The sequence below is a fragment of the Vombatus ursinus genome, unplaced genomic scaffold (assembly GCF_900497805.2).
Source record: "Vombatus ursinus unplaced genomic scaffold, bare-nosed wombat genome assembly UNPS02003292.1, whole genome shotgun sequence".
NCBI lineage: Eukaryota > Metazoa > Chordata > Mammalia > Diprotodontia > Vombatidae > Vombatus > Vombatus ursinus.
This window is the reverse complement of record NW_020943070.1, coordinates 4756058-4783895: the sequence shown is the minus strand read 5'-3', so window position 1 is coordinate 4783895 and position 27838 is coordinate 4756058. Positions and strand designations below refer to the sequence as shown.

General features: G+C 43.7%; 1 protein-coding gene across 4 annotated transcripts; it reads right to left on the bottom strand.

Annotated features, from left to right (window-relative positions):
* Positions 1-207: 207 nt before the first annotated feature.
* IL2RB (interleukin 2 receptor subunit beta) lies at positions 208-27213 on the bottom strand. 4 transcript variants are annotated; one of them, XM_027872384.1, is made up of 13 exons: positions 26960-27213; positions 20452-20588; positions 18690-18772; positions 15679-15816; positions 14075-14186; positions 13341-13458; positions 11332-11413; positions 10062-10164; positions 9247-9395; positions 6326-6494; positions 4865-4967; positions 4003-4087; positions 208-1251 (listed from the first exon to the last, which is right to left on the bottom strand). In XM_027872384.1, the coding sequence occupies exons 4-13, from the start codon at positions 15697-15699 to the stop codon at positions 508-510; spliced, it is 1686 nt and encodes a 561-aa protein (XP_027728185.1). In that variant the 5' UTR covers positions 15700-15816; positions 18690-18772; positions 20452-20588; positions 26960-27213; the 3' UTR covers positions 208-507. The 4 variants fall into 4 exon arrangements, with proteins under 4 accessions (XP_027728185.1, XP_027728175.1, XP_027728169.1 ...); XM_027872374.1 differs by lacking the exon at positions 20452-20588; XM_027872368.1 differs by lacking the exons at positions 18690-18772; positions 20452-20588.
* Between the last annotated feature and the right edge of the window lie 625 nt (positions 27214-27838).

Here is a 27838-nt window from a genome sequence, read left to right as displayed (position 1 = left end):
GAAATTCTACTCAAGGGCCTTATCTTCTTTTTTTTACTTTTTTTTGGAGGGGTTTTATGTCAGAAAGGGTTTCATTGAGATATCCCCCAGTATTATAATTTGACTTTCTTTCTCCCTATAACTTCTTTAACTTTTCCTTTAAGTATTTAGATTATATACCATTCGGTGAATATAAGTGAATATTGAAAGTAATTCATTATATCTCTCAGAGTAATATAATTTCCAAGCTTACCTTTTTTTTTTTTATCAAGTCTATTATTGCTATTGCTTCATATGGTCTTCATTTTTACAGATGAGAAAACTGATGCTCACAAAGTTAGAGTGATTTGTTCAAAGTCATGGAGGTTGTAAGGAATAAAGTCAAGGTGTGAAGCTTATCCCTCTGAAGCCAAATCCAGTTTTTTGCTTGTAAATAGCTCTTTTTGCTCCATTGTCCAGGAGTTATCCTGAACTTTGGGGATCTTCCATGCCTTTCCTCTCTATCCTCTCTTGGAGAAGTCTTTCTGCTTAGGCTGAATGGGTGTGGTATTGGTTCTGAAGTTCTCCCAGCGAGAGGTAGGCACCAGTGTTCAGGACTGGGTAGGAAGAAGAGACAGTATGAGTCTGGTCTGTTGTTGGGGGAACATTCCAGGGAAAGGGAGAAGCAGGCCCCAATCCAGTGCCGAAAGGAAGGCTCCCATCCTGGGTTGATTCAGGCCTTGCATCCAAAGAATTCTGGGATCTTGAGAAACTGGGGTCACAGGATGTGGTAGCAGCTGTGTCCTCTTCAGGAGGTGAAGTCTCCTTCTTGGACTCCTTTCCTGAGAAAGAGATGCTTTGGGGTCCCAGGTTATTCCCAGGGCCCTGGAAGACCCTGGGGGAGAAGAGGATCATGTCATCTCCAGGTGGAAATGTGCAGTATGAGTCATCCTCAGGCCCTCCAGGAGGCAGCTGGGGCACCAGGGAGCCCTGCTCCCCTTCCTCTCTGTTCTCTTCCTCTTCCTCAGTGAAAGGCGAATAGGTGAAATATACCTGGCAGGACTCAACCTCCAGAGCATCAGGAAGGTGGAAGAAAAAGTAACCCTGGTTGGTGAAGCAGCTGGAGAGAGAGTGACCACTGGTCTCTGGGGATCTGTAGGCTGGAACCAGCTCCTTGGAGAGCAACAAGCCCAAGTTTGGGTCTTCCTTCTGCATCACCTCCAGTGGAGAGATTTCTGGGGCCAAAATGCTGGTGGTGAAGGAGGCGATGGGAAAAGGAGAAGAAAGCCACTTCTGCCAGAGGGGGAAAGGGTAATAATACAAAATAACACATCATTACTCACAGTATCTCGAGACACACTCGAGACAGTTAGTTACTAGCTGTGTTACCCTGAGCATGACTATGATTCTTTCTCCCATTCCCAGGGCACAGTTCACCCTTGGAGGGTTTTTTGTTTGTTTGTTTTGCTTCTGGTTGGTGAGAATTCAGCATATCTAGTGGGTCCCAGACCCATCACACTGTACTCTCTGGCCATATTCCTGGCATTGTGCCAGCAGTGTACCCCTCCCACTATTCCTCCTGCCCTGCCCCTGATTACTGGGAGCACTAATCAAATCAACACCATCATTCCTGGAAAGATTGTATCAGTTACATATCCTATGGCTCCACTAACCTTTACTGTGACCTCTCAGACCAAAATACCTCTCCCTGGACACCACTCCCCTACATGAGTTGTTGCCTATTCAAATTACTTGAGGACAGAGAATGTCTTATTTTTTTTGTATTTGTAGCCCCAATGCCTAGCATAGTGTTTGGCTCATAGTGAGTATTTAACTATTTCCTTCCTTCCTTCCTTCCTCCTTCCTTCCTTCCTTCCTCCCTTCTTCCCTCTCTCCCTTCCTTTCTTCCTTCCTTCCCCACTTATCCTCTTTCCACTTCCTTTGGTAGAGAGCTGGACAGTCCCAGGGGGTTGGAAAATGGCACTCAGTGAGCACCCTGCTACATTTCTTATTGGTATTTTAGAATACACACACACACACACACACACACACACACACACACACGCACACAACACAGCAGATGAACTATAAATTGGGCCCATAATTGAAGAGGAGGAGGAGAATCCAATACCCCTCATGGAAGGCCCTAATCCAGCCACCCTTCATACTCTGGACTTTGCTACCATGCCCCTAAGTGGGTATCTTTCATTTTCCTTGACCTTTTCAGGTCCTTTGTATATATTGTCTCCTCTCATTAGAATGTAAGTTCCTTGAGGGTGGGGATTGCCTTTCTTTTTGCACCTATGTGTGTCTCCAAGGCTTAGCACAGTGCTTGGCAAATAGTAAGCCCTTAGTAAATGCTTGTTGACTTGGCTTGACTTGGAGCTCTGAGATAAAAGGAAGGGGAGAGACAGGACAATGTGGTGAAGAGATAAAAGGGCTCAATTACACTACTTAGTTCCCATGTGATCTCAAGTAGGTTCCTTACTCGCTCTGCACCACTCACACTCTTCGATGTCTTCCCCTCTCTGGGCCTCAGTTCCCTCATCTATAAAATGGGGGCTCCTCAATCTGGCTCCTTTCCTATCTAAACCCTGTGGTCATAGCCTTGATGACAAGGCTGGAATCCAAGGGAGTGATATGAGAGGATCACAAATTTAGGGCTAGAAGAGAAGTTAGAGCTTATTCAATCAAATCCAAATCATTTGACATAGGGAGAAACTGAGGCATAGGGGGGAAGTCACTTGCCCAAAGTCACCCAGGAAAAAAGTGGCAAAACCATAATTTGAACTCCAGGCCCCTGACTCTCAATTTGTGTGCTCTAGAAGGGCAGAAAAACAGTGTGGTAAGGGGGGGGGGGGGGCAGAAAGAACATTGGATTTTGAATCATTGCCCTTGGATTGGAATCCTGGCTCTGCTACATACAACCTATGTGACCTTGAGCAAGTCTCTTCCCCTCTGGGTCTCCACTTGCTCATTTGTAAAATGAGGGTAACACTAGATTATCTCCAAGGTTTCTTCCCGGTCTAGGTTCTATGAGCCTAGGAGAAGATGGGATGCTCATCCCCAAGCTTCTCTTGGTGCCTCCATTAGGGTGGAAGGACCTGCTGGGCCAGGACTTATTCCATGTGGGCAGACCACAGAGGGTTCAATCCTAGTCAAAGGAGCCTCAAAGGGTCATAGATCTAGAGTTGGGAGGGGACCCCCAAGGCCAACCTATCACATTGAAAGGAAGAGGCGAAACCTTTTAAAAGTGAAGTGACTTGTCCAAGGCCACACAGGTAGTCAGTGACAAAGGCAGGATCAAGACTGGTTCTCTGGCAAAAGTCATTGTTCTCACATGGCCTCCAGAAGCCTCGGGAATAAATTGCGACCCCTGTGCTATAAAATGTAGGGCATAGGGTAGTCCCAAACCCCTTTATCTGAGGTCTCAAGAACTAGAAAGGACCTTCTAACTCATGTATTCCATGGTGTCCTCCCAACAGATTCCCTGAGGAGAGGTCAATCATCCCCTGCTTTTGAATACTTCAGAAATAAGAGCTTACCACTTCCAAGGCAGCCCTTTCCTTTATTGGACAGCTCCAGATGTCAGAAACTTCTTATGTTGAGCCCCCAACCAAGGAGGGTGGGAAGCAGGCTGAGGCAGGGACTTGGGGCCTGAAGGGAGGGGGCCTAGTTCTTCAAGGCCACCAAGTCATTAGACTGTAGACTCTGTGAAAGAAGGGACTCTGTGTGTGTGCTTCCTTTCTCTGTATCTCCATTGCCTAACAAAATACCTGGCTTTTAATAAATGCTTGTTGAATGACTAAATGTCTGACAAAGAGGATGTGATGCCTAAAGGTGATATTTTTCCAACTTCGGTCTTCTCTCCTCCTCTTCCTCTCACTATTGAGTGGGAACAATATGGATTCTCCCCAAGGGGCCAATCTCTCTTCCATTCACCTTCCCCTCTTCCACTTCCCAATTCCTACTCCCTTCCACCTTATCCATGTACACACACACACACACACACACACACACACACACACACACACACAACTATACCTGGAAATCTCCTCCATGCTCTGTGCTTAATGAGGAAAAGAATTTGGAAGGGTCTGGAATGTGACATTTTAAAACCTTCTTCAGCCTGCCAGGGAGGAAATGAGGATGAGAAAGGGGAAAAAAAGGATGAAGGATGCCCCTCTCCCATATGGAGACCCTTCCTCCTTCCCAGAGTTCTTTTTTAAAATTAGCAAATAATTGTTATCAGAACTGAGAGTGGAAACACGTCCATGCATATATACCATGACATACACAGATATACATAGCATGTGTCCACAAACATACAAGAACACATGCAAATACAATAAACACAACCATCTTATGTATATGCAATGCATGCAAACACACATGCATGTTTCAATGTATAAAACATACAAGCATGATGTATGTAAATTGGTACCCACACAGAAACACAATATACTTGCACACCTGTACACATGTACATAAGCATGAATGCAGGCAAAAGCATGTGAAAAATCCACCTTCCCAAAGGTGGTGTAAAGATGTAAAGGTGATATACACAAATGTGCATGCAGGTATGTACATACATGGACATGTGAAATTCTACACACTCACATGTATATACATGTTCATATACCCTCGGTCTGAGACACCAAGATATGTGGGGGTACCATGGCTTCCTTATTCCTACCCACAACTTTTTCTCCAACAGCTCAAGCCTAGAGCACCCATTCACTCTTGGGCTGAAGGATGGAAAGGGCAGGCTCTTCACTACTCTTAGACAAGAGCCAACCAGGAGCTTCAAGGGATCTAGGAAGGGGAAAGGAGAGAGGATGCCTAATAATGAGTCATGGTGAAGGAAAGGGGAATCCAGGCAAGGAGGTAGTTCAGAATCTCTCACCATTTCTGGGAGTACCACTTGGGCACCAACAGGACCACGAGGAAGATGCTGGCAATGCCACATAGACACATAATTAAGTGGATCAGCCACTTCAAGGTGGACACTGAAAAGGGGAGAAAAAGTTAGAGGAGTTACCAAAATGGAAGTGAGTCAAGGATCTGGGGACATACTGTGGGGAAGGTCCCATCCCATTCAGTCCCAGGTCCAGCCCCCAATATAGACTCATATAGCACTTTTTGAGATCAATAGGATTTGTTTTATTAGCCCCATTTTATAGATGAGGGCACTGACAATTAGTAGTTGATTAGGAATGAGCTGTCCAAGGTCTCATAGGTAGTCAGTGAGTGACAAACTAAGATCAGAATTTAATTAGGTCTTTCAGCTCCAAACTCAATGGATATTATTTCCCCATAGCTCCAGTTTAGACAGATTGCTTTCCTCATTTCAACCCTGTGAGGCAGCTAAAGATTATCTACATTTTACAGAGAGGGAAACTGAGTCTCATGTAGATGAATTGCCTTGCTTACAATGCTCCTAAAGAGCAGGGACTATCCCTTTCTTTTCCTTGTATCTCCAACACTTAGCATGATGCCTCACACTTAACAAATGATTATTGACTGACTGGCATTTATACATCTGGAAAATATATTTAGAGCTTTTAAGGATGCTTCATGTGGATAGATTCAGGATAATGGAAATATCTTTAGGGTGGGAATTATTTCACTTTTCATCTTAGTATTCCATGCACTGAAGGCTTCCATTGATATTCATATAATGTTAAGAAAACTCAAAGTCTCCTAGAAACCTGGACAGATTAGCTGTAGAAGATTTATTGATGGTAGCTGGGGAGGGGGATGGAAAAGAGGTGATCAGAGGAGGCAGATGGAAAAGAACTCTGATTTGCATCATCACAGCAAATAGCCACATTAATGAGAACACTGAAGTATCCCAAGTGCCTACCTATTACTGATCCTTGTACACAGCAGGTGCTTGATGAATTTTGAATGGTTTGTTAAGTCATTTAGCACTTTCAGACCACCAAAGACCCGGGATCTTTTTCACAGAAACTGTTGTGACCAGTCTATCCTTTACTTCGCCAATAAATTGAACCCCAACATGGAACTTCATATTTATTCTTTGTATTTCCTCACATTAGAGTCTGCCCACCATTTTAGTCTGTTTAACTTGTTTTGAATTTGCCAGCCAATGGGTTAGTTATTCCTCTTAGCCCATGGAGGGGACCCAGCCCAATCCTCCCCCATTCCCCTCAGTAGCAAACTTCCCCTGCTCCTCCTCATTTTTCTCTCCTCCACTTTCCACATACAACTTTCCTGTTCCTCTCATTTCTCTTCGTCCTCTTCCCTGACTTTGCTCCTTAAATCTTCCTTCCCAGGATTATCTATCACAGTCCCATCCCTACTCGTGATGACTTCTTCTCCAAATGATCTTCTCTTTAGATACCTTGTGGTTTTGTCTGGAAGATGAGGGTCTGGCTCCAGGGACTCCAGAATGCTGAAGCCCCCTTTATTTCTGGTTTGCCTCGGACCTGGAACTCATATTTTGTGCCAGGAGAGAGTTTTTCAATGTAGACCCACCTCTGGTTTTGGTTTATAGGCAGCATGGTGGCTTTCTGCAGAGAACCAATGAATTAATCAATAATTAATAACTAAGTACCTACCACGTGTCCAGAACTGAGCTCAACCAGGCGTTGCTATACAATGACAAAAAATGCCAAATAAAGTAATCCTCAACATTAAGGAGTTTCTGTTTTATAAAGGAGATAATATGTAGCTATATATATATATTCTGTATGTATACATATATATCTCTGTGTGCACACGCAGACACACACAGACACACAAACTAAACACAAGGTGGTTGGGAAGGGGCAGTACTAGCAGCAGGAGAACTCCTCTAGAAGAGGTCATATTTGAACACTGCTTTGAAGGAAACAGAGGGAAGAGAGATGAACATTCCAGATGTTCAGCCTAGCCTGTGGAAAAGCTTAGGAGATGAGACTGTCTTGTATTAGGGATAGTGAGGGAATTTCTAAAACCTTAGAATCCTTGAATCATAGAATCTTGAACTTTTAGAATCCTGTGATCTTTAGACTCTTGGACTATTGGGATTTGGTCTATATGAGTTTCTAGCATTTGTTGCCCTGCTTTATATCAACAGAACTCTATATGCAGGATTCAGGGCAATAGCAGCGAGATGATGAGGACAACGAAGTCTTCCAGACACACTGCCCCACCCCACCCCCCAACCCTCAGCTTCTTCCCCCTTCACTGCCTCTCTTCTGGTGGTCCTCACACCCTCATGCTTTTTCGATCTCTCTTCAACACTCTGCATCTAGTGCCCAATCCCTTATTCATACCAAAGTATCACTAAATGATAACAGTTTAAGGTGTCTCCCTTTCCATGAGTGTGTTTGACTCAAGTCAAAGGACTGAAGGGTGACACCTGATCCTGGTCAATGTTTCACTTGGTCCCAGATAGCAAAATAAAGACTGAAGTAATTTACAGGCAATAAGATTTTGGCTAGATGTAAGGAAGAACTTCCTAAGGATGAAAGTTGTCCAATAATGTAATAATATGCCTCAGTTAATAATAACAATTATTATTTATGATTATGTAATATTATTACTATATATTATATATTTTATAATACATTTTGGACCTGACAGATTATTTCATTGGCATAAGAAATTCCAATTCCACCAAAACAGATCAGTATTTCCCTGGACATTTCTAGCCCTCAGAGAATTGGCTAGGGGACTAGGAAATGAAGGGATATGTCCAGGGTCCCACAGCCAGTATGTGTCAGAGGCTGGATTTGAATCCAGGTCTTTTTATGTCCAAATACCCAAGGCCAAGTCTCTCTCAACTATGTCATATTTGCCTCTGATGGTTGGTTTTTCATTGGTATAAGGAACTTCCCAATGAAGAAATGCCCTCTACCAAAGCAGAGTGACATCTCCTCTCCAACATCTAGTCTTAAGGGAATTGCTCAGTCACTGAGAGGTCAAAGGTCACATAACCAATTGTATCAGAGGTGGGACCTAAAACCAGGTTTGCCTGCCTCTCTTCACTCTGCCAAATCACCTCTCCAGTTATCACACTCTTCCATCCTCCCCTTTAATCTGTTCCCAGCTAGGAGCAAGAATTCTTTTAGTATAGGAGTTCTTAACTATTTTGTGTGTGTCCTGGACCTCTTGGGGTGTCAGTCTGCTGAAATCCCTTCTCAGAATCATGCTGTTAAATGAATAAAATAAAATACATAGGCTTACAAAGGACATCAATGATCTAGAAATACAGTTATCCAAATACTTCTAAAAAATTCATGGTCTCCAGGTTAAGAACCCCAGTTTTAAACTATCCATCAGAGGGAAGAGAGGAGACTGGGCTGGGTCACCATACCTTGCCTGCTATTGGTACCATGAATTCTTCCTACTGTTCAAATCCAAGAAAAGGAGTTGACTTTCTCTCAACCCTATTTTATTTCCCTTTTATATCTTACATTCAAGAGGGCTAAGGAATATGAGGAAGGGTTCTGAACAGAAGTAGGAAAAGGAGAATGGGGGGTAGTTCTAATAATACTCCAAGCCAGAATGCTCATCTTCTGTACCTGGGTCCTCCTAAAGTACCCCCCACACACACACACACATGCATGCGCACATGCACACACACACATCTAAGAAGCATAAAAGGGATTAAGAGTAGAAAAAGTTTTAGAGGCCCTGTCCTAGGGGCAGCTAGGTGGTGCAGTGGATAGAGCACTGGCCCTGGAGTCAAGAGGACCTGAATTCAAATCTGGTCTCAGACCATACATTTACTAGTTGTGCAACCCTGGGCAAGTCACTTGACCCAATTTCCTCGCCCCCCCCCCAAAAAAAGAAGTATTGTCTTAGAGAATGAATTCTTAACCTTCTTTGCATGTTCTGGATCCCCTGGCTGGTCAGTCTACCAAAGCCTAGTGACCCCTTCTCAGAATCCTGGTTTTAAATGCATAAAAAACTAGGATTACAATGGAAAGCAATTCTATTGCTGTAAAGATTATTTTTCCCCATCCAAGTTCATAGGCTTCTTGAAATCTCTCCATGGATCCCTTTGATCACAGATTAAGAACTCCTAGATTTGATTTTCTCTGAGGAGCTTCCCTTCCAACTCTGCATCCTGTGGTCCTTTGCCTGCCATAGACTGAAATAGGATTGGACAATACAGAGGGTTTAGCAGGTATGGATTTTCCCAAAAGACCCTGAATTCTGAAGGGCTGGCTGTGTCTGGCAGGGTGGTAGAGGTCAGGGGAGGGGAGTTGGGAGTAGCCCCCAGGGGTCAGGGAGAACAGAGCAACTGAGCCCCAAACCTCAATAGTCACTCACCTCCCAGGAGCTTCCCTGAACCTTATATCTAGCCTCGAACACCAGGTTATCCTCCAGGTAGTGTGAACATAAGGGGACTGCCCAGGACACGTTGGTGGCATGTTCTTCTTGCTGGATTAGGCAGAGGTCACTGAGGGCCATCAGTCGAACTGAAGGAGAAAGGGGCAGGAAAAGTTGGGGATGCTGGGAGGAAACTCCAATATAGTAGGGACTCAGTTATCCCCACTTGCTTTCTTCCATCTAGTTCCATCCACTTTGTCTGGACAACTGCCGCCATCATCTGGGCTTTCTGGCCTCTCATCCCTGCACCCCTGTCAGGGCCCAGGTATAATAAGCAGGTCTCTCTTCATACTTAATTCAAATGAGACAAGCTAAAATAGTAATTAAACTAGGAAGCAGGAAAATAAACATAGGATGGATTTACAGAGCTTAGAGCTGATATTTGAGTAGACCTCAACCCTGACCACAGAGAAACATTGGCTAAAAACCTTCCAAAAATCCTAGAACCTCAGAACTGGGAAGGCCCTTGGAATCACATTCAATTCCTAGGCCAAGAGGATGAGTTTAAGGCCCAAATAGGAGTATGAACCAAGAAAGAGCAAGGCACAGAACCAGAGTGTAGAAGATAAAGCCCATACCTTGCCTGCCATTGGTACCATGAATTCTTCCTATTGTTCAAATCCAAGAAAAGGAGTTGACTTTCTATCAACCTTATTTTATTTCCCTTTTATTTCTTACATTCAAGAAAAGGGAAAAAAGTTGGGTCCATATCCCCCACCCTATCCTGGATCCTGAAACAGGATCCCCTCACTCACTCTTCTCAAAGGGTCTGAATTCCTCTTGCATCACCATCCTCTGTCCCCCAATCAGACAGCTCACCTTCATGACCAGGACGTCAACAACTGTCAGAGGCTGACCCTGGTAGGAAGAGAGATCAGGGCTGCAGTGGGTGGTCCTAAAGATTGGGGATTGGGGAAAGTGGACCCAGGTCATCAACAATAAAGAGTCTAGATAGACTCCCCCTCCCCTCATACCTTGTCTTCATAGGTTCATGGGGCTGTAGAGTCAGAATGGACCGTAGAGGTCATCAAGTTGACCCCTTCATTTCCCAGGTGAACAGGGCAACAGAATTAAAGCCCAAAGTTTCTCAGGTCACTCCTTCCTTGATTCTCCAAAGGCCCATGATACCCTCCCTTGCTCTCTCTCTGCCATTTAATTCTATTGTGTATGGCAAGGCCCAGCTCAAGAGTTATAGAATCACAACATTTTCAAGCTCAAAGATTTCCTCTCATCTCATTTTCAAGATGATGGAACTAAGGGCCAGAATGGGATGGTCACTCAGCCAAAGCCCGTGGCAGACCTGAAGCTATAATTGCATTCAAATCCCATTGACAATGTTTACTGCCTGACTTTGAGCAAGTCTTTTTATTTCCCTGGTTCTCAGTTTCCTCATCTGTATAATAAGGAGGTTAGGCTAGAAACTATGAGGTTCCTTCTAATTCTGGATCTATGATGTGGTCAAAGGAACTCTGGATTATCCCTGAGTGGTAGTCTGTCCTTACTTGGCCGCTACACATTTGCTCTATAACTTTCAAGTCCCTTCATTTCCCTGGGCCTCAGTTTCCTCATCTGTAAAATGAGGAGGTTGGGCTGGACAGCATCTGAGACCCTTCCAATGCTACATGTAATCCTATGGTTCCTTCAGGCATTCAACATTGGGCTATTCCCATTGCAGCTGCCTAATATGGAGAGATTGTGACTTATACGGGTATAGGAGGAGGTTCAGAGGGTTGGGATGGTAGATGACACCAGGGATTTAAGACTGAAAGAATCACAGATTTAGAGCAGGAAGGGACATTAAAGGTAATTTAATCCAATCTCCTTATTTTATGAATAAGACTGCTAAAACTCATAGAGATTGGTACTTTCCTAAGGTCACATAGATGGTAAGTGGCAGAACCCAGATCTGAAGCCAAGTCTGCTGGCTATGGGTCTAGATATAGAGGAAATCTGCCTCTTGCCTGAGGATTCCATGTCACTCTCTCTATCCTCTCAGCCCTGTCTCAGAAGATTCCAGCCACTCACATCGATTTCTCCTAAGATCAAGTCACAAGTCCAGAGTGTTGGTGCCACATGGAGAAGCTCACAGCTTCGGTTCACCGGTCTGCTAAGGAGAAAATAAAAAAAATTAAAAATCTCTTTTAGGGTGTTCAGCAATTGGGTCACTCCAATCTGTCCCATATCTGTCTATATCTTGTTTGTATGTAGTTGTTGACGTGTTGTCTTCCTTCAGTAGACTGTGAGCACCTTGAGGGCAGGTTGTGTTTTTTGCCTTTCTTTCTATCCCCAGAACTTGTGCCTGACCCATAGTAGGTGCATAATAAATGCTTTCTTGACTTTAATTGATACAACTTTAACAATATTTACTCTGTTCTTTGGATTAGTGGGTATAACCGTGCACTCTTTAGGTGCCATGTGGTCACCGAGAGTCTGTAATGCTCATGATCCCCAATGAGAAAGGCCAAAATATAGTCTACAATTTGGAATCCTATCCAAGGGACTCAGAATGCTCATCTTCTAGAAAAGTGGGCCCAGGATCTTGAAGAGCCTTGAAATTATGCTCTATGAAGATTGGCTAAAGAACTGAGGACGTTGATTCTGGAGAGGGGAATACTTGTGAGTGACCTGGGTTTGGAGGTGGGGAGAAAGATATGAAATCTGTATTCAAATATTTGAAAGGCTGTCAGGTGGAAGAGAGATTAGCCATAGTCTGCTTGACCCCAGAGGGTAGAATTAGCAAGAATGATGCTAGTGGGAGGAGGACGGGGAAGTTTCAGTCTATACATGGGTTAAGGTCTTTCCTATCCTGAAAAAGAAATTCTTCAATCCTGCTATTCCCAGAAATTCCAAAGCTTGCTTTCTCCTCCCAGACCCCTAGAAAGAAGCATGGGTGCTCATGGCTGCTCCTTCCTCATCATTCATTCACTCCTCAATCCATTGAGATCTGGATTCTATCTCTAACATTTTGTTCAAACTGTCCTCTCTCAGGACACCAGTGAATTAACAATCACCAAATCCAATGGCCTTTTCTCAGTCTTCTTCCTCCCTCTCTTCTATGTAACATGTGACATCAAGGAGTTCTTATTCCTTCTTGGTCCTCTCTCTTCCTTGGTTACAATTAAATAGAAGCTCATTGAGGGCAGGGCATTTTTGTCTTTGAATGCCTACAACCCACCTTGGAACATAGTCCTTGCCTAATAGATGCTTGGTGATTAATTGATTTGCATAATGCTTATCTTTGTAGTGTCCCTTCCCCTGATAGAATGTAATTTGCAGAGAGGAGCTGTTTCACTGTCTGTCACTGACTCCCTAGTGCCTAGTAGAGTGCCTGGAACATAGTAAATGTTTGTTGATTAATCAATGTACATAATGCACATATTTGCGCATGAAATTTCCTCTAATAAAATGTAAGCTTCTTAAGTTTGGGGGCTTTTTCATTTTTGTCTTTTTTTGTACCTCTGGCACTTGGCACATAGTAGTTGCTAAATAATTTTTTGGTTGTTTAGTTATTTTAAGTCATGTCCAACTCTTTGGGAGTTCTCTTGGCAAATATACTAAAGTGGTTTGCCATTTCCTTCTTTAGCTTATTTTACAGATAAGAAAACTGAGACAAACAAAGTTAAGTAACTTGCCCAGGGTCACATAGCTAGTAAATGTCTGAAGTTAGATTTGAACTCAGGTCTTCCTGACTCCTGGCCCAGCACTCTATCCACTGTGCCTCCTACCTGTCCTTATTGATTAATGATTGATTTATTGATTTCATGGTACTGCTCTCTTAGTTGTCTGGAAGTTTTTAAAGTGGAAGCCTACTGGGCTATAAACCTCCTGGGCTCATTACATTATAGTGTGTAGAAAAAGCTTACTTAGCTTAATAAACCTCACCATATGGTTTCCCCATCACTCTCAGGGCTACCTTAGCCAACAGCAGGCAAGAGGGGAAAGGTGGTCCTGAGAACAGCTCCTAGTGAGCGAGCAGGAGGACCTCACAGACAACAACACAGGCGACGGGAGAAGCATTAATGACTGCCACTTACTGTTGCCGTTTAGACGTGCCATAGAGATGGCATTGCTCAACCCTCAGGGTAGGTTCTGGCTTCCAGGTGCAGGAGATGTTGGCTTTTGAGTTATAGAAGCAGGACAGTTGAGGAGAGTCTGAAAGAAATCCAATTATCGACCAAGGCTTAAAATCCTCCTAGCAGCATTCTCCTATCCCTTACCACTTACTTACTCCCATCATCAGCCCTTCCCCTTGGGACATAGATTGATTTTGAATTTGGAGTGAGAGAGTCCCTTTTTTGTAACCATAGTAATAGGACTCCATAGCAGATCTCTCTAAGCCTCAGTTCCCTTTGTTGTAAATTGAGAAGGTTGAACTAGAGATCCTCTAAGGTCCTTTCCAACTTCATACCCTAAGAACCAAAGATATTTCCAGTGTATTTGCCTCTTAAAATCACCTTGGCTTTGCACACATGCATGCACACACATGATCATGCTCCCCTACAAGTTGGTTGCTCAGTTTACAGAACTAAGTTATGGAACATGGGACTGGGAGATGGGTTCCCACTCCCTGGATCAGGGCAGATGTTGGACAATGGAACCATTGAACTGAAGAAGAACCCAAAGACCATTTAGCTCAACCCTCTCATTTTACACAGGAGATAATTGTGCCCAAGGGAGATTCAAGATCACTGAGCTACTAAAGGCAAAGTCAGTTTTCCTATGAAGTTCAGTATTTTGTACCAGTTCTCCAACTATGGAATTTCCTCACCTTTCAAGGCTCCTTGGATCCAAGGGAGAACAAGGAGGAGGAGGAAGAGAGGTAGGTACCATGGAAGAGAACAGGTGGTCATACCCACAGGGTGAAGTTGAGTATGGGGCCCCTGGAAAAGAGAATGCAAGAGAGAATATCCCCAATGTAATATCACTCCACAATTCTCATTATCACTATGCTCATCATCACCATTATCACCTCCAAGAGCATTGTCACCTCTATTATTATCACTACCATTATCATCAAAACTAACAGCTCTAACACCTCCATCACTATCACCTTCCTGTGTGGCTCTGGTTTGTGGCTTCCTGTCAATCCTCCTCAGGTGATTCAACCAACATTCTGGGGGGTGTCTTTTGTTTCTTTGGCTTAACAAGGAGACCAACTGAGCATGAAGCTCTCCATCCTTTGCTCTCAATAAATGGCAGTCCTGCCCTCTTTAGAAAATTACACCAAGCTTTTAATGGTCCCAAGCTTTTTCTTGGAGCAATGGCCCTTCTTTGTAATAGAAATATTCTTCAGGAGATGCCTTCTGGCTACAAGGCATTGGGTACCACAGTATCCAAAGAATTCAGGTTGTGGTACCCAAGGGATGGATGATGGAATGGAAGGGTGCATAGCAGACATAAAGAAACTATAATATATTATGTTCAATTTGTGAGTACTCTTCCTGCTCCCTCAAATTATCCTATACTGCACATGTACTTTGGTTTTACCTCATATTGCCATAACCTAAAAATGTACCTTGTATATATTAATATATGCATATATAAATATATAATTATATATCAATAAATATTTGCTGAATTGAATTATGGTGTTAGTCCACATTTTATAAATAAAGACACTGAGGTTTAGAGATGTAAACTAACTTGCCAAGGGTCACAGGGCTAATAATAATCATTAATATTTATATAGTCCTTTAGGGTTTGCAAAGTGCTTTACAAATATCTATCTCATTTTATCCTCTTGCCAATTCTGGGAGGTAGGTGCTGACATCTTCCCCATATTATAGATGAGGAAACTGAGGCATAGAGAGGTTAAGTGACTTGCCCAGGGTTACATAGGTAGTAAGTGTTTGGGGGGCAGATTTGAAGTCAAGACCTCCAGTCTTTGAGTTCAAAATCCTAGTTCTGTCTTATCTAACTGTATTAATAAGTGTTGGATCCAACATTCAAAGCTAGAGCCTCTGATTTTAAGTCCAAGACTCTTGCCACTATTCCACACTGTTTTTAGGACCACAGAATTTAAAATCTAATGGTGTTAGAGATCACCCTCTCATTTACAGAGAGGAAAACTGAGGCCAAGAGAGGGTCAATGATTTGCCCAAGTCATCAACTAGTAAGTAGCAGAACCAGGATTCCAGGTTCTGATGCCAATTCCAAAGTTCAGATACTCTGCCACACTGCTTCTTTGAAGGGACTCAAAGGAATAGAGTAGGAATGAAGGGAAAGGTGCAGTGGGCTTGATCATTTGCCTCTGCCCCCTCCAATCATACTTAAGTCATGTAGACTTAGGGAAAGGAGAGGAATGGAAAAAATCATTTAGAAATGTTGTTCAGTCTTTTCCAGTGCACTAAAAACAAAGATCCCAGCAGTTACCATCTGGAGAGAAGGTTGCATAGTTAGGTCCTTAGAAACAGATGCAAGTCCTCTTGAGTTTTATTCCTGATTTAGCTACCAACAGGGGAGTGGGTCTTAGATCAGGCCTTTTGTTCATCTGCACCCCAGTCTTCTCATCTGGAAAAGGAGAGAGATAAGAGGGCACAGGTTCACAATGAACTCATTCCAATGGTATTGTAAGCTCTTCAGCTCAGGGACTTGGTCCAGACATGCAAATGGCAACCCATTCATGCCTGATAGGTAAAACCTTTTGTGATTCCTAAAGAACTGTGCAAATGTTATCTATTATCATCATTATGGTCATCACTATGATAAATCATCACCAACATTATCATCACTGCAGTAATATGCATATAATATAGCCCCTTGGGTTGCCATGAGGGAAGTGTTTTATAAATGTTAAATCAAACACTAGAGAAAGAAAAGTTATTTACTACTACTACTACTACTACTACTACTACTACTACTACTGCTACTACTACTATTACTATTACTACTACTACTACTATTACTACTACTACTACTACTGTTGCTACTGCTGCTGCTACTATTACTACTACTACTACTACTACTACTACTACTACTACTACTACTACTACTATATTGCCATCATCAGAATCACCATCACATTGTTATTATCATCTTCATCACCATAACTACCTTTCCCATTTTCCATAACTGCCATCACCAAAATCATCCACATCACCATGATTGTATAAATCTTCCCTGTTGTCATTATAGGTATCCCCATCCTTCCAATGACCATAACCATCATTGTCAACACCGCCCTCAGGTTCATCATCTTTGTCAACACTATCATGATTGTGGCCACTCTAACCATCCTCTCCATTGCTGTCATCAGCACAGTCATCAATTCTATTAGCATTCCCATTTTCATTACCGTTACCATCACCATTATCTCTATCATTGTCAATATCAATCATCCCATGGAACTCTTTTCTGTGTTTTCTTGTGAATTCTCCATGGGGAAGCCCTCTAACATGCTGAAGTCATTCTAAGACCCTTGATAAATTATAGATACTGGTGAAATACACAGCGGTCCATGCCTTGCTTTCATTAAAGGAAAGCTCCGCTTTCTTTGGGAAACACTAACTTCTCCTACAACCAAAAAGTCTTCTTTGTAACATTCACGTTCTCCCAGGGACATCTTATAACTTTGAGCCCTGCAAGGCCACAATTTTCAAAGAATTAAAGTGGTGAATATGGGAAAAAAGTAGGAAAAAACAATCATTTCACATCTTGATGAACTAACTAGAGATCTCTTAACCACATAGTGGCCTAATATTAGAAAGTTCCCAAGTCCTACATAAGGACATGATAAAACCAATGGTTTCATTCATTAATCTAACAACTACTTACTGTCCTTGGATAAGAGACCACAAAGTTTTGTTTAAAAGGACTGCCTTCGTTCTTCCTATTGTCTCCTGACCTTGCACAGGGAATGTTGTTTTTTTTTTACTCTGTTAATAAATCTTGCCACTCGCATTCCAAATACTCCTCTTTTCTCTCTTAGTTGTCTCTCTTCTTTCTCTTCCCCTCCCACTCCCATGAAATGCTTTGCTGATCTATCCTAAGTTGTCACAGAATGCTACTAATTGTCTGAAGTGGGTTTGAAAGGTTACAAAGGCCCAATCTGAACCCCAGAAACCTGAATCAGCAAGAGCAGATTCCTTAGAGAGGTAACTGATCTCTTTCCTTTGAGTTTGGCCTCCCATCTTTGACCCACAGTCATCAGACCCTCACTTATGGATATGCTTCTCCCAAGAGGTAGGGAGAATTCCCTGACAGTTATCTAAAAAGCCATGGAGTGGTGAATTGTTGGCATGAGGAGTCTACAACTTATTATGCAAAGGAGAAATGGCAGAAAGCATGGCATCAGAAAGATTTATGATTGGAAAGAGGGGAGAGTAAAAATGAAATAATAATAATAATAATTCCCCTTTACTCAATGCACACTTTAAGGTTAACACAATGCTTTCCTAACAGCAATTTTAGGTGGTGGCAATGCAAATGTTATTACCCAGTTTTCCAGAGGAAGAAGCTAAGACTCAGAGAGAGGCAGTGTGGTATAAGGGGAAGATTACTGGATTTCAAGTCAAGAAAAATGAGTTAGAATCCCACCTTTGCCATTTTAACATCCAAGATCACCTCCCACTATTTGAGCCCAAGTATATGAATACAAGGTCATAAATCCAGAGTTGGAAGGGACGTTAGAAGTCATCTAGTCCAACCCATTCCCTCCCCATTTTACATTTGAAGAAACTGAGGCCTGGAGATGATTACAGGACCATAGATCTAGACCTGGAAAGGGCCTCAGAGGCCAACTAGTCTGCCTCCTCTCCCATTTACAGAGAGAAAACTGAGGTCCAGGTACATGAAAAGACTTTCCCAAAGTCACACAGATGGGAAGCAGCAAAGTCAAGATTTGAACCCAGGTCCCTGAACTCCAGATTCAGCACACTAACCATTTTGTCACACTGCCTTTCTACAAAATGAAGGGCTTGGACTAGATGACCCTTAAGGTCCCTTCCAGTCAAGGAAATTATGTTTCTATAATGTCCCAGGTCACATAGTTAACAGAACAGGTCACAGAATTGGCACAGGAATCTCAGTGTCCTAGTCTTCCATCTAATGACCTTTCCTCTATTCCTCTGCAGTCTAATTCAGGTTGTTACTCCTTTATCCCACAATCCACCAAGTTTGCTGCTGGAAGTGCTGGTGAGGGGCTAACATCCCATTCCCTCCATAGATGGGCACTTTGAAGGTCATGATCAGAAGCCAAACATACTCTTGCAGTCTAACAGGGCTCCTCTCTCCTTGACTCAATTGCTCTGTTCCTTTCACTGCCTGACTATCCCACAATGTTCTATACTCTCTGTTTCTCCCTCCACACTATTGCCTCCTTCTAATCATTTCAATAAGACTTCCATTCTTAACCAGTCTACTGAAAACAGTTTCTCTCCACTCACCACTGACTTCCTAGGGCAAAAATGCTATGGCCATCTTCAGTTCTTCTTGTTGTGGTGATCATCTCGGAGCCAGGATGGGTTCGCTAAAAGCAAGTCATGCCACGGTAACTAAATGTTCTCTTTTGATGGGATTACCAAACTGACAAATCAAAGGAATGTTGGAAACATGGATTTTGATGGTTTCCCACAACATCCTTGCAGACCACATGATGATCCAGTTAGAAAAGTTCAAAAACAATGAGACAAAGAGTGATGACATATTAAGATCAGTCATTAATTAATGGTAAATTCATCTTCCTTTTTGCCTTGTAGCTAAGCTGAATAATTACTGAAGTAGTAATTGCTACAGTGAGTATTTTCATAGCACTTTCAAGTTTGCAAAACACTTTCCTGGTCCATAAAATAAGGGCATTGGACTAGGTGACCTGTTTCTTCCTCCCAGTTCTGACATATCGTGGTTTGAATGAATCCTTGTTAAGTTGGAGAAAGGTGGATTATCCCAGAGATCTGTCCTTGGTCTTATTCTATTTAATGCTTATCAATGACTTGAGAGGCTCCATGGCTAGCCTATAGAGAGCTCTGTGCCAGGAAAACCTGGCTTCAAATCCTGCCTTTGATGCATCCTTATTGAGTGACCCTGAGCAAGTCACTAAACTTCTCAGTACACCAAGCAAGTATCGAAGACTCCAAGTTGGGGTGAAGATGCCAATTTGCATTTGGAAAGAGTTTCCCCCTCTAAGCATTCCTGATGAAATCCCAGGTCCAACCCCAATCTCTTATCCCCATCAGCTTCTTGGATGAAGACACTGAAGTCATGTGCACAAAGCTGGGAGGGCTATTTAACTGGTAGAATGACTGAATCAGGGTCTAAAAAAGTTGACACACTGATGGACAGAATTGAAGAGGAGGGAGCTGAATAAGGATAGGCCCTTTACTTGGGTCCAATAATCAGCTGCATGAATACAGGATGTGGAAAATGTGGGGAGGCAGCAGTTTGGGTCTAACCACATCACTCCTCTGTATCAGGGGTTCCTCTTGCATACCAGAGCACAAAACATCAGAGAAAACATCAGAGCTGGGACAGCCCTGAGAGATTTTTGTGCCCAACCCCCCAGATTTTACAGAGGGATTTCCTCTTCCGTAAAATGAGGAGTTTGGATTAGATGGCCTCAGGGGTCTCTTTGCTCTAAGGCTATGATCCTGAGGTATCCTGGGGGTGAGGAAGTCGATAAAGTTCTGGGCTTGGAGTTTGGAAGACCTGAGTTCAAATTTATATCTTGAGAAGGATCATAAACTTAAAACTGGAAAGAACATTAGAAGACATTAAATCCAATCCTTTCATTTTACAAATGAAGAAACTGATGCTTATGAAGGCTAATTGACTGGACCAGGGACACACAGGCAGTAAGCAATAGAGAGAGAAATTAATTTATTAAATGCCTACTATGTGCCAGGCAAGGTGCTTTATAAATTTTATCATATTTGATCCTAACTACAACTCTGTGAGATGCATGTTATAATTATTATTCCCATTTTGTAGTTGAGGAAACCTAGGCAGTCGAAGGTTAAGTGACTTGCCCAGTGCCGTACTGCTAGTAAGTATCTGAGGCTAAATTTAAACTCAGGTCCTCTTCCTCCTCCATCTCCTCCTCCTCTTCCTCCTTCTCCTCCTCCTCCTCCTCTCCCCATGACATTTAGCAATCCTTTCATTCTTCCTTTGTTGACTATCATAATCCCCAAATTCCAAAGCTTTCTTTCTTACCTTAAGTCCACTACACAACTTCCATTCTCCTCTCTCTTTCAGTGGAGGCATGTATCTCCTTTGTGCTCCCCCTTCTCCGCTACTTCACATCTCAGACTTCTTTATGTCAGCCCCCGTTATCTTCTTTATTCCGGTCTCTGAAGAAGAAGTAACTCTTCTCCTTCCCAAGCTCAACCTTCTTGTTGCATTAGATCTCATTCTCTCCTGCTTCCTCCTGGAATTTGCCTCCCTTCTCTCATCCTCACCCCCTTATCTATCTTGGCTCTTTTCCTGCAGCTGACAATCATGCCCACACCTTCCCATCTTTAAGAAAAGCTTCACTTGACCCAGCCATCCTCTGGACCTCTCCTCTCATATCTCTCTTCCTGTTCACCAACAAACTTGTAGAAAAAAAAAACTCTACTCTCATTGTCTATATTTCCTCACTTCCCAATTATTTCTCATCCTTTTGCAATGGGTCTTGTGACCCCCCTGATAACTCTGTCTCCAAGGTCACTAGTTATGCCCTGGTGGATGAATTAAAAAAAAGTCCTTCCTCAGTCGTCAATTTACTTGACCTCTCTGCAATTTTTTGACACTTTCTGACTCCTCCCTTGTGCTGGGAATTATCTTCTCCTTTGAATTCTGTGACAGTGCTCTGTCTTGGTTCTCCTCCCACCACTCTGGCTGTGCCTTCTCATTCTTTGAAGAACAGTATAAATTTGAACTATGGGTACATGCCAACACTCTGTCTTGGATCCTTTTCTTTTCTTTCCACAATTGCTCTTAGTGAACTTCTGAGCACCCCTCAGTTCAGTTATAATCTTGTTCTGGATGAAATTATAGAGTTGGTGTTATTGGTCCTATAAAGTCCCTTCCAACTCCCAAACTATGATCCTATGGAATAGGGTCTTAATAATGATTCCTAAATTTATGTATCTTCACTAACAGTATTTCTAGAACCCCAGTCCTCCATTACAAATCACCTCCTAGATATCTGCTTATGGTCACTCAATAAATAAGAATTTGTTAAGAGTCAAGCACTGCTCTAAATAGCAGTAATACAATAAAAGACAAAACTAGTCCCTGTTCTCAGGGAGCTTATATTCTAATGGGAAGACAACAGGTAAAGAACTGGGTGGTGATTTGCTAAGGGTCACATAGCTAGTGCCTGATATAGGATCTGAACTCATGTCTTCCTGACTCTCCTTCTTGTCATTTCTGACAATAGTTCTTATATCTGCCCCCTTTTTTTAATCAAGTGAGACAATTTTCAGACTTTAAAGCATTATATAAATTCTAGTTATCATCATCATCATCATCATCATCATCACCACCACCACCACCATCATCCTCATCCTCATCCTCATCCTCATCATCTTCATCTAATATCACCATCACCCTCATTCAGGTCCTCATCACCTCTCACCAGGACTACTTCAATAGCCTCTGAATTAATGTCCCTGTCTTCTACTTCTTCCTTTAATAACCCTTCCTCCATTTAGCTACCAAAGACATTTTCTTCCAGGGCAAATCAGACTATATGATTCCTCAACTCATTATACTCCAGTGACTCCCTATTGCCCCTAAGATCAGATAGGAGCCCCTCTAGTTTTTAGAGCCCAACACAAATGGGCCCCAAATCAGTTTCAACTTGATTATGTCTATTTCTTCTCTTTCCACACTCTCCCATCACAGCCAATCTGGTTTTGCAGCTCTTCAGACAAGATATTATTGCCCATCACCATGACATTGCATTGGCTGCCACTCCTTCCATTCCCTGGCCTGGAATGCAGCTAGGTGGCACAGTGGGTAGAGTGCTGGGTCTGGAGTCAGGAAGACCTCAGTTAAAATTCTGCCTCAGGCGCTTACTAGCTGTGTGACCCTGGGTAGGTCAAATAGTCTCTGTCTGCTCCAATTTCCTCATCTGTAAAATGGGAAAAATAATAGCATCTACCTCCCAGGGTCATTGTGTAAAGCATTTAACACAGTGCTTGGCACACAGTAGGTGCTTAATAAATGTTTGTCCCCTCTCCCTCCTCACCTGAACCTCTTAAAATCCCTTGTTTTCTTCAAAACTCTTCTTAAGTGCTGTCTTCCATAAGTAGTCTTTCTTGATCCCTCCTTAGCCCCACTGCCCAGGCACAAAAAAGTGAGCTTGTGTTTACTTTTGATATGCTCATTTATGCACATGTTGTTTCCCCATTAGAATGTAAACTCCCTGAAGGCAGGGACTATTTCATTTTTGTCTTTGTATTCCATCACCTAGCACACTCTGGCACATAGCAGCCACTTCACTCATTCTTGTTGATAGATTAATTCTCTCTCTTTCATCTGGCCACCCCATTGCCAGCTAACTGCCAGCTCACCGATTTGATCCACATAACATCTTTACCCGTCTCTCTACTCACGTGGCCACCACTCCATCTCCTGGCTTCTGATCTCTCACCTAGATTGGTGCCATAGTCGATCTCCCTAAATCATCTCTCTCCTTCCCAATCAATCTCCAAACGCTACCAAAATTTATCTTCCCAAAATAGAGGTCTCACCATATCACATCCCTGCTTAAGAAGCTTCTGTGACTTCCTATGGTCTCTAGGATGAAATATACACCTTAGTTTGGCATTTAAATACCTGCACAATCTGACTCCTGCAAATCTTTCCTGACATTTCATGCTATTCCCCTTCATTGATCAAACCATCAACAAGCATTTATTAAGCACCTCCTGTGTCCAGGTCACTCTGTTTGGTCCTAAAGATACAAAGATGGGGCAGCTTTGTGGCTCAGTGGATGGAGCACTGGTCCTGAAGTTAGGAGGACCAGAGTTCATATCCAGCTTCAGACACTTACTAGCTGTCTGACCCTGGGCAAACCACTTAACCCTATCTCCCCCTCCCCCCCTCCAACAAACGAAACAAAATAAAAAGATACAAGGACAAAAGGCAAACAATTCCCACCCTCATGAATACTTTGTCCCAGACAAAGTTCTTTCTGGAACTCAACATTCCATCCCTGCCTCTTCCTTTTCGTAGGTGGTCACCCATGCCTGGCATGCTGTCCCTCATTAACCTAGCCTCCTGAAATCCCTACCCTTCTTCAAGGCTCATGTCTAGGACCACCTGCTTTGAATGGCTTTCCTAACCCTGCTTGTAACTCATTCTTCTCAAATTACCTTGTATTTACTTGTCTCTCTGCATATTATACTCCCCCAATAGAATGCAAGCCACTTGAGAGCAGGAGTAGTGTTGGGTTTTTGTCACTGTATCCCCAGTTCCTGAAACAAGTGGTTGTTTAATACTTGTTGAATTAATTTGACTTCTATATTTTAAGGGTCCTTATAGCAAGGATAGGGGAAGTGAGGTTTTAGGGGCAAGACCTACAGAGCTTTTGGGGGCAACTAGGTGACATAGTGGATAGAGCACTGGACGTGGAGTCAGGAAGACCTTGGTTCAAATCCACCTCAGCCACTTACTAGTTGTGTGGCCTGGGGTAAGTCTCTTAAGCCTGTTTGCCTCAGTTTCCTCATCTGTAAAATGAACTGGAGAAGGAAATGGCAAATCACTCCAGTATCTTTGCCGAGAAAATCCAAATAGGGTCATGAAGAGTCTGATAGGATTGAAATGGCAACAATAACAGAGCTGTGTGTGTGTGTGTGTGTGTGTGTGTGTGTGTGTGTATCCAAAGGCAGAAAATTGCAGTGAGCCCACGGCTCAACATTGTTGATATGGAGTACATCTCTTTGGGACACACACTGCTTCTCAATGTCTTTTCTGAAAACTGGCGCCCATGTTAGACCTCCTGCTCGAGCTGCTAGAGGATAAGCTGGTCTTCTGCTCTGCTCCTAATCCAATGGGACACCTTGGGCAAGCTGGATCCTTCTCCCCTTGGCTTAGGTTCATGGAATCCCAGGATCTCGGCTTCAGAGGCACCTCAGAGACCCAACTTCCCTCCCAGCACCAGATCTCCCTTGAAACCATCTCTTTGCATGAAGACTTCTTTGCAAGGCAGTGGGTTCCATTGTTAGACTATTCTGCTTTGCATCAAGGTGAAATCTTCTCTCTAAGTCCACCTTCCCCTGCAAGCTGGATGGGACATTAAAGATTCTCTAGTACACAGTTTTATTTTTCCAATAAGGAGACTGATTAAATGATCTAGAACTACAAGGGACCTTAGAAGATGTTGAATCCAACTCTGCTTTTTTTTTTAACAGATGAGAAAACTGAGGCTCAGAGAGGAGTAGTGTCTTGCCCCTTGCCTCCCCAGGTCCTAATGATGGGGAATGAGTTTCAGACTACATTATCTCCCTCCCCCACCCCATCAGCCTTCTCTCACCTCCTACCTGGCTCTTAGAGGCTGTCTAACTCTTGTTCTTCTTGGCAGCTGAATGAAGGGAGGCATTGAGGTATCATGGAAAAACAGCAGATTTGGAATGCCTAGGAATGCCATCTACAACATCCCTCAAGCTGAATTGGTGTCTTTCTTCCATTTTTGTCCTGTGGCACCAAATAGAATGGTCTGATCCCTCTCGCCAGTGACAGCCCTTCAAATACTTTAAGACAGCTCTCACGTCCTCCCCCCCCTTTCACAAACTTATCATCATCAGGGGTAGTTCCTTTAACCAGTCCATATGGATGTGCCATGAACCATCCTGGTTGCTCTCCCCTGGCCGTGCTCAGGGTGATCACTGACAGAAGCCATGCTCCAGATGGGGCTGACTGGGGCACAGCTTAGTAGGAATAGCATCTCCCTTGCTCTGGACACTTCCTGTGGCCAAGGAAGGCATCAGCTTTGGAGGCTGCTCAGCTGCAGAGCTGACTCATTGGGAGATTACAGTCCTAGCTTTTTTCAAAACCTAGCTCTCATAATTACTAGTAGTGTGACCTTAAACAAAGCACATGCCCTCTTTGGGGCACAGTTTCCTCCTTTGAACATGAGAGATATGAACTCCATGATCACTGTGGTATCCTATGACAGTATAACCCCCAGACTTCTACGGGGTGAAGAGGAAGGATTAGGAGTGGGGGAATCTTGAGTCATAGAGATAGATTTTGATCTCATGTGATGAAACACAAAGACAGACACAAGCCCTCTGCCTTCCCCCCACACCCCCTGACAATTCAACAGTCACAGGCTCAGAAGGGGAATACAAGATGCTCCCTCATTCTTCTAAGAAGGAAGGGAAAGGCAGGTGTCAGGGTACAAGGAAGGGAATCTGGAGGGAGGGATCTGGAAGCATTCTCTTCACCTGTTCTCCAAGGCGACCACTTCCCCATCTGGCTGTCCCCAGAGAAAAGGAGAAGAAAAACAGTGGATAGTAATCTCTCGCCCACGGGGACCCAGATCTGTCTTACTGCTGGGAAAGATGTGTCAGAATGAAACTGCTTATATATGTGCCTACCATCCACCCCCTCCTTAGCTGGGAAGCAGCCCCTAGCAGCCCCTCCCTTTTCTCATGGCCCATAACCTTTCCCTGGTCCCTCAACATCTCCATTATTATTCTCCACTGTAGCCCTCTTTTCCAAAGGTCGCTTATCCTTCTCCCCCCTGCTCCATCCATGTCCCCACTTCCCACTTTCCCCAGCTCCATAGCCTCTGTTCTTGCCTACTTCAAAGGTCCCTCCCCCAAAGGAACAGAGGACATAAGAACACAGACTGAAAGGCTGGATGGATCTTAAGAGATGATAGCCTCGGAAGATCTCAGAGATTGAAAGGCGTTTCAGTAGCCGTCCAGTCCAACCCATTCCTGACCAAGAATCCCCTTCACCACACACCTGCTAAGTGCTCATTCAGTCTGCTCAAAGATCTCTAATGAGAGGAAAGCCGTCACCTCTCCCGGCAGCCCATTACACGTTGGGACGGCTCTCACGGTTAGGAAGTTTCCTAATGTAAGCCAAAATCTACCCTTTTGCAACTTGCACCCACTCCTTCTAATTCTGCTTCCTGTAGCCACAGAATGAATGGAACCCATCTCCCACAGGACAGCCAGCCCTCCAGATATCTGAAGGTGGCTCTCAGAATCCCCCTTCCCCCACCTCAGTCTTCCCTTCCAAATCAGCATCTCAGTTCCTCCAACCCATCCTCATATGGCAGCAGCTTCCGCCTCATCATTGCCATATTTTCCCTCTCCTGAACACCCTCCAGATTATAAGAGAATTGGTAGGGAGCTCAGAGGCCAACCTAGGATCTCCGATTCTAGAATCAATGCTTTTTCTAGTATATCAATGACCTCTCTAAAATGGACTCAAATCCTAACATTTCTGTCTACTCCAAATCCTATATATGTACAGAGAAGGAAACTGAGGCTCAGGGTGGTAGAAGGACTTGTCCTAAATAGTATCGGAGGCAAGATTTGATTCCAAATTCAATGCTGTTGTGTTACCACAATGCCCCGGACCCCTGGGCACTTCTTTCCCTACACCTCCCTTTTCTTTCTCTTTCCTCTCACAAGGTCCATCACTTCTGCCCCACAGCTTCTCCTCTTCCTCATCTTTTTCTTCTCTTTCAGAAGGCTCCCTGCCCCAGACTTACCTCCTCCAGCTCTCCAGGATCCGCTACCTTCTGCATCACTAGCTGCCCCCTCTGCTGCCTCTTTCAGGGACACAGCCCCTACCAGGGCCACCAGAGGGGGCAAAAACACACTCTGAGGCAGGGATTTCTTAGGATGAGAGAGGATTCCCAGAGGGGAGAGGTCACTGTCCCTTAGGTGGCCTGAGGAGGGAGGCAGGACCTTGTCAGCAGCCTGCCACTCTGCCCTAAGGGCTCCATGCACTGGCCTGGACCAGGGCCTCCAATTATGAAAAGACAGCTACCTGGGCAGAGACTAAAAATCCCCCAGGCTCAGCCCACTTCCTGTGGTGACTGGGGGAGGGGGACAGAGGTGGGTGGAAATTAGGCTAAGTCTGAAACTCTGAACAGAGCAACCAGGTACCAGACAGAGATCTCCCCCCACACACTCCCACAGACTGAGCAGACATCCCACATTCATGTGCACACACACAAGAGGTAAGATTGGTCTCTGCCTCCCAGGGAAGGCCTCCCCAGGACTCAGCTCCCATTTCTCAGATCTTTAAACCACAAAATCCTGCTCACTTGCACCTCCCCCCAAACATATGTACACAGACCACCCAATGCAGAAGTCAAGTACACTCTTACACACAGTCACACATTGCCACATGCACTACACATAAACACATGGAGCTAATAGCCAACATTCCTATAACACTGTGGATTACAAAGTCCTTTTCATGTGTAATCTAATCTGATCCTCACAACAGCTCTGTAATGTGGGTATGGCAGTTATTACCACTCCCATTTTACAGATGGGGAAAATGAGGCTCAAAGAGGGAGGAGACTTGGCTATGGTCATACAGCTAATAAACATGAAAGGCAGAATTAGTACCCAGTAAC

Coding starts and splice junctions, on each gene's coding strand:
- IL2RB (XM_027872384.1), bottom strand. CDS start 15,699: ATGCAACCTTCTCTCCAGATG. Junction 4,088..4,864: donor AAGTGGTACTCCCAGAAATG/GTGAGAGATTCT, acceptor CCTCCCTGGCAG/GCTGAAGAAGGTTTTAAAAT. Junction 1,252..4,002: donor AGCATGGAGGAGATTTCCAG/GTATAGTTGTGT, acceptor CCCCTCTGGCAG/AAGTGGCTTTCTTCTCCTTT.